This window comes from Cydia splendana, chromosome Z (genome assembly GCF_910591565.1).
Source record: "Cydia splendana chromosome Z, ilCydSple1.2, whole genome shotgun sequence".
NCBI lineage: Eukaryota > Metazoa > Arthropoda > Insecta > Lepidoptera > Tortricidae > Cydia > Cydia splendana.
The window spans coordinates 13,491,341-13,498,946 of record NC_085987.1 but is presented as its reverse complement, the minus strand read 5'-3'; the positions used below and the strand labels follow the sequence as shown (position 1 = coordinate 13,498,946).

The following is a 7,606-nucleotide window of genomic DNA, read 5'->3' as shown; positions in this document are numbered from 1 at the left end:
AACTCAAAATGAAAACGTATAGAGTTATCAAAAAATGTATATATATGGATAAATGATTTTATTATTTTTATATCATTTTGATCCATGTTCATTCACTGATATCTATGTGTTAAAATTGTTAAATATGAAACGGTGTCGTCACGCCATCTAGCCGAGGATAGGCTAAAGGTGTGTGCGGCATCTATTCGAGAATGACTTTTACTTGAATTCCGAGGCACGTTTTTTCCTTAGACTTTATTCGTCTTATACGAAGTTACATATGTCTTTGGTATTAAGTACCTAACGGTAACTCGGCGGAAGGTGGAAGGAAGGTGGCGATGTCATCACCCAAAGAGTATAAGCATATTATGTCACCCCCGCAAGCTGTCAAGTTTTAATACTTAAGTAGGTATTCCATATTTGAAATAAAGGCACGTTAAATTAAGTGGCTGTGGTTTAACTTTGTGAAGTTTGTGATATCACGGTCATGGTCATGGCACAAGATTTACGATTTCACGTATTGTCACAATTTATCAACTTAAACACCGCTTCAGCTTCCATGTAAATAGAATTGATACCCAATACCTAGTTCGTTTTTGAAGTGAAAACTTCTTTAGCGGCGCTGAGCACTTTTTGAGGTGGGGAAAAAATTATAAACTCGAGACAGCGTAACGCGTAACGCGCTGACGTCATGTGTGACGGACAATGTTATTCACCAAAAAACTTTAGTCATAACGTATCCTAATCAGGTCAATTATTTAAAACTGGACTTTTATATTAAGCAATAAAGCTCAATGTTCTAATCTTGTACGGGCTGAAATACGAGGATCTCACAGTTACATAACTTTATATCACTCCAATATAATTCAATAAAGCTACATCTTGATGAAATCGCTAATAAAAGTGAACTCTAGTACTGGTGAATAAAACTCAAAATATCATGACCATATTTAGATGCGAGGTCTGCAAGGTAACTTTACAATTTCTATTCGAATTTTAAACAATTAACGCTACAAATTTAAGCTTACTGGCCAGTAATTTCGGAACTAAAGTTTTTCAATAGAAAGGAGGATGGGTCAATTATACATAGTGCTGCAGACATTTTGGACTAGTCATTGAGTTTTCACTTCTGTCGGCACTCCCGGAGTGCACCCCGTTGTTTTTTTTTGCATTAGAAAAAGACTACGCAATCTTAACGTGTCTTTTAATTGAAAAACGCTATTTAAAAATTAGTAACTATTACTTATGAAAGCAAAAGAATGTAAATAATCGTATTTGATTCATAATTGTTACATATTTGCCGTGCCGCGACTTATTTTTCAAGAAAAAGACACGTTAAGATTGTTTACCTTTTTTTCTAATGCTAATAAAAACGAACTATATACCATTTTACTCATAGCTGGGCATTAACTCGTTAATCCGTTAATCGTTAATTAACGAAGTTAAGATTTCGAGTAACGGATTAACTTTTAAGTTAACTTTAAAAACCTGTAACGGACTTGTTAACTTCCGTTAACTTTTCTTAAGTCCGTTAATCGTTAATACCTAAGTACCTACTCACACCAAGGCGGCGCGCTGCCTCAAATATAACACTAGTATACCTTCGAGTGCTGCTGTGGAACGCCTGTTTTCGGCGGGAAAATATATTTTTTCTCCAAAGCGGGCGTCGCTATCAGACGACAATTTTAATATGCTCATGTTCATGAAGGGGAACATGCACCTTATGGCAGATGCTAGCGAATGATATTTTTATTGGCTATGCTATTATTAATTAGTAATGATTACCATGTTAATTAGTAAATTAGTCTTTAATAAAAATCAAAATTTATGATTATTTCTTCTAGTTTTATTTCTTATTGCGTATATTTACGATTTCGAGTTAACGATTAACGATTAACTTTAACTTCCGTTAAAACTTTTGAAAAGTAACGTTTTAACGTTTAACGAAGTTAACTTTTTATTTAACGGATTAACGATTAACGAAGTTAACTTTTTGATTAACGGTGCCCAGCTCTGATTTTACTGTAGAAAGTATAATGTATAAGTCGGTTATTTTTAACCGACTTCAATTTCATAGAAGGAGGAGGTTCTGTATTCGGTTGTGGCTATCTTTTTTTTTATGTACGTTCACCGATTACTCCGACATCCGTAGTCCGATTTGAGTAATTCTTTTTTTGTTTGAAAGGAGCTACCTCCAAGTTGGTCCCATATTAATTTGGTTCTGTTCTGATGATGAGATCCATGAGGAATTGAGGGAACTCCTCAATTTTTAAAGGCACATGGATGGGGATTGATTGTTTTCTTAAGCAACTCGAGCATTTTCTCCCGAAAACCACCAATTTGATGAAGTAGATCTGATGATGATTGTTTTGATGATAATGATGATGATTTTTTATATGTAGTATGTTCAGGGATTACTCCGGCACCTGTGATCCGATTTGAGTAATTCTTTTTTTGTTTGGAAGAGGTTACCTCTAAGGTATTTCCGTATTATTTTTGGTTCTGGTCTGATGATGGAATCCATGAGGAATTGAGGGAACTCCTCAATTTTTAAAGGCACGTGTATTGGGATTTCAGTGTTTTCTAAAGTAACTCGAGCATTTGCTTCCGAAAACCACCAATTTGATGTAGTGCAACTGTAGCCTTATCACGAGCTTGTCATTGACATATTCGCTAACGTCTTCGTAACTTACTTTTTATGCATCTCGCTCGCACTAATATGTTAGTACGAGCGAGATGCATAGAAAGTAAGTTACACACACGCTAGCGAATACGAGTATATCAATGTCAAACTCGTAGTAAGCTGGTAAGGCTACTGATCGGGGGTTAGAGTTAGGAGTTAAGGGGTCGGGGAATGGCGGTTGAAGGGTTGCTGGTTCAGGGCCGAGGGGCTCCTGGATCAGGGGTTGATGCGCTGTGAGGTTGAGTGATCGGGGTGTTGAGGGATTGGGTCAGTGACGGGGTGGAGGATGGATTTAGTGTAGTGACAGGAATTATAATTTCCCAGACGGACTCGAGAAAATTCCTGATTACATATTTATTAAAGTAATAGGTACACGAATTTAGTGGTAAACATGATCTTGTTTTTCATTCATGCGTCGCGCTAAAACTATGCGTTAAAACTAAAAAATGAAAAATAAAAACTTTTTACAAAAAAAAGGAAACCGACTTCAAAAAGGATGAAATAAAATATCCTTTTTTAAGTCTATGCGTTACCAACTGATATGTTTGAAGTCGGTGCCAAGCCAAGTAGTAACAATACCAGTCAAAAATAATCAGCTTTATGGCTATAAATCCCATTAGAACTGCACTAATAACTATTATAAATGTGTAAGTAATTCTGTCTGCCTCTTTGGCGCCTTTTCATGGCTAAACAACTGAACCGCTTTAGTCTTAGAGAATATAACCAAACGGAGTGGTCATTAACAGGCGTTCCCCTCTGTCAAAAATAGGCGGCCAATGGTCAACCACATGTATGGACTGACGTTTATCTGACATGGCTATGTTTACGTTACGTATACATTTGATGTGGCCCTACCCGCAAAAAACGGCAGACTATTTTGTACCGAAAATGATAGACATGGCGTCTCCGTTGGTTATATCCTCTAAGGCTTTAGGTGAAATTTGGCAAGAAGGTAAATTCCTTGAATTGTTTTATATTTTGAAATGTAGTCCTCTGGATAAGGGACGGGAAATAACTCAGTCCCAATCCCACACTTGCGTGCTATATACTGTTCGAGCATTAGTAAGAAATGCTCTTTAAAAAATACGACGGCAAAAAAATGCATTGGATTTACACTAATGTGCCGACAAACATGGTACGGACTGCGCCAAGGTTTGATCGTGTGTTCTGAGGTGTGTTCTTAGTTCTTAGTTCTTAGTCAAAGTCACAGTCGATGTCAATGTTATGTTTACACTTTTGCACCTTACTCCTTTGTAAACATATTTTTAACGTCGACTGTACCTATAGAAAGTACGTTCATTGTCGTCGTGTAAGGCAATCCAACGTAGGTACATCTTATCATATCGCACCAAAATCATGGTATGCTTCAAAATTTGGCTTGGCACCGACTTCAAACATATCAGTTGGTAACGCATAGACTTAAAAAAGGATAATACTTTATTTCATCCTTTTTGAAGTCGGTTTCCTTTTTTTTGTAAAAAGTTTTTATCAAATAAGAATGTCGGTTGTGTATAAATAGGTGGTTAACGTAGTTAACCATGCTGGCCCGGGGTTGCCAGTAGTTTCTACAGTATTGCAGCATCAGTGCAAACTGCACAAACAATTCGTTGGTAAATTGTGTCTACAATAGAATTATCGCTGCACACGGAACATTACTGTAGACACCGCGACGAAGTTTGCGGAGCTAGTAAAGTTGCTTGCATGCAATGCTGTATTCAGGCTCGGAACTCTATGTGGCTGCTTGTAGTTTGTAGTTCGGTATGTACCTTAGTACAACGTAAAATAATAATATCTCGGTGACCGAAACAACTTGGGTGAACGAATTATCCCACGAATGAAATCGAACTAATATTAGGAAAATTTAATCGAAGGCGTCTTTTTAAGTCATTAAAATAGTTAATGGATGGAAAATGAAAAAAAGCGATTATTTTGATGCGTTATTATCAGACATCGCAAATTTTATAGCATGTTTGGTGCAGCGGAGTGGTGTTAACGGAATTGGTATAGATAATTCCAACTGAAATTGTAAATTAAAGTTAATATTAACGTAATTAACGCTAATTATTCATTAGGGTTGAAATAGTTTAATACCAATTCCGTTAACACCACTCCACTGCACTGAAAGTGTAATAAAATTTACGATGTCTGGTTATTATAGTTATTCAGTACTTACATTATTAACATCATGTTGATAATGAATGTTGTCCGTAGGTAAACAGGCATATGGATGTTTTGGAAAAGGCGCCAGTCGTAGTCCTAGACGGAAATGCACCACAATCCACCATCGAGTACGTGATTCAACATTGCAGCAAAATAAACAAACCAGGTAAGTGTAAATTTAACACAAGTAACGGCTAGAATACCCGAGGGAAATAAACACATCTACTTAAATTACCTAACAATAACAGGTGGTCGTACAAATATATATTGACGTAGATTACATTGTGCATTTATTTGTGGAATAGTGGTCGAAGATTTAACGGAGTTCATGGCTTTAGTTATTAATATTATATATTTATTACGATTATCTAAGTTATGATAATGTGAAAGGCTACAAAGTAGTTTTAGACCATAGAAGGTAGGATCGCATAGAAGTGGTATACGCGTGCCTCCGTGAGGGACAAAACATACGCAAATGCGACGCTGTGATTGGTCGAATTCATTTGTTGCCCACCATTCTCCATACTAATAAAAAGGTGGGGAACAAACAAAAAGTGAGACTGTGACAAGCACAAGCAATAATACCGCTTTCTCTGCTACTCCTACTGAAAGATACATAAGACTATCCCGTTCTGTCAGTTACCCCCACTACTCATGCCAGATCCAGGTATATCCTAGATTCATGTTTTAGACATATGGTAGCCAAGTGGCAACTGTCAAAGGTTTGCATAGATGGCGCCATCATAGCTGGCCCTCTTTCTATGAGATTATGCTTAAAGGGCTAGCATCCAGGGCATTAAAAAAATAAATTTTGACAGAATAGGGTATTTAAAATAAATTATTTTACAACATGCATGAAATAAAGCACCAGATAACTATTAGAAAAACACAGATAGTAGTTATTTTTTAACACAAATTATATTTAATAATTCGGATAGAAATATAAAAAGTAGGTGAGTTGACCGTGACGTCACGATGTAATGTTTAATATAAATTCTATATTAGCAAATCGTTTTGACAGCTCTAAAAAAGTAACTGATTTGACTAGTAGGAAAATACCCTATTCTAGGGATTGTCAGGGCAAGCTATGCTGGCGCCATCTGCTAAATACTTCGACCTGCCAAACCCATTTTAAGGAACGGGTAGGAACCTTTGCTGACTTTACCTACCTATATTTATTGTTATTATTGCATGTCAGTCCAACCATTATCAGAGATATCGCCTACGTTCAAAATTGGTCGGGTGAACGTCACTCCTTCTGTAAAGGCACAATTATCTATAGTTCGTTTTTTTTAGCATTAGAAAGAACTTGAAAGAAGGTAAGCGATCTTGACATGTCTTTTAATTAAAAAGGTTTTTGAAAAACCAGTAACTATTACTTATGAAAGCAGAAGAATATAAATGATCGTATTAGATTCATAATTGTTACATATTTGCCGTAACTTATTTTTAAAATGTGTTTTTCTATTAAAAGACACATCAAGATTGTTTACCTTATTTCTAATGCTAAAAAAACGAACTATATTGTGCCATTGAATAAATGCGTACCTGCTACGTATCTAAGCCTCCGACTTCGTTTATCGAACTGAGGCTGTCAATGCATACAAGTGTTGGTACTGTTTCAAAGGCACCTCCAATAATATCAATAAACTTCGTGCTTGCGTCTAGCTAAGTAACAGCAACACTCCATTAGCGCTTGTATGACGTCATTGTTACTGCATGTTGCTACTTTAGTCGACGCGTATAAAACTGATCGGCTCTACTCGACTCATGTATAGAAAATGGACATAATATACGAATCCTGTTTTATATGAAATTGAAAGTATCGCCATGAATACGTAACACCTCTAAAAGTTAAATTTTTAATAAGGGTGACTTACACCATACCACTAACCCAGGGTTAAGCGGTTAAACCAATAACCCAGTGCAAAATGTACTGGTAACCATAGTAACTACAGGTTTATCCGGTTAACCCCGGGTTTATAGGATGGTGCAAGTGGGGCTAAGGTAACTTCCATTAACCCTTCTCCAGACCGCACCAATCTACAAGGAAAATCCAAGTATCTTCTTATTAATCTAACACTGAATAATCGCTGGTGGCGGGTTCAAACCCCGGCTCGTACCAATGAGTTGTAAGGGCTTCGGAACTTATGTACAAAATATCATTGGATATTTACCAGTCGCTTTTCGGTGAATGAAAACATTGTGAGGAAACCGGACTAATTCCAATAAGGCATAGCTTACCTAGGGTTGGAAGGTCAGATGGCAGTCGTTTCGTAAAAACTAGTGCCTACGCCAATTCTTGGGATTAGTTGCCAAGCGGACCCCAGGCTCCCAAGAACCGTGGCAAAATGCCGGGACAACGCGAAGAAGATGATTCCAATTAATCCAGCTTTGATGATTAATTTGAAGACAAGCACATTTCCCGAAATGCTAAAGTTAAATAAATATAGCTGGTGAAGCAAATCTTGTCAGTAAAAAAAGGCGCGAAATTCAAATTTTCAATGGGACGATATCCCTTCGCGCCTACAATTTTCAAAAAATGCCGCCTTTTTCTACTGACAAGATCTGCTTGACCAAGTATAAATCGTACTATACCTGGAAAAGGATTAACTGAGAACATTTCAACGACGCCTTAAGAGCCGTTACGCACTGCCGTCGCCCTCAACCGGTCAGCCGCCCGGGTTAGTGGGATGGTGTAAGTGGCGCTTAGTCGGCGACGGGCGACTACTCGCTGCGTAGTGGCAATGCACAAGATACTGCTGGTCGCCGGCGAAACAGGTT

At 37.4% G+C, this 7,606-nt stretch overlaps 1 protein-coding gene across 1 annotated transcript in view; it reads left to right on the top strand.

Moving 5' to 3' along the window:
• LOC134804458 (uncharacterized) overlaps window positions 1–7,606 on the top strand; it is a 182,915-nt gene that overhangs the window by 157,463 nt on the left and 17,846 nt on the right. Inside the window, exon 10 of the mRNA XM_063777505.1 lies at window positions 4,874–4,988. Within this exon, the coding sequence (XP_063633575.1) occupies window positions 4,874–4,988 (115 nt within the window). The remainder of the gene's footprint in view (window positions 1–4,873; window positions 4,989–7,606) is intronic.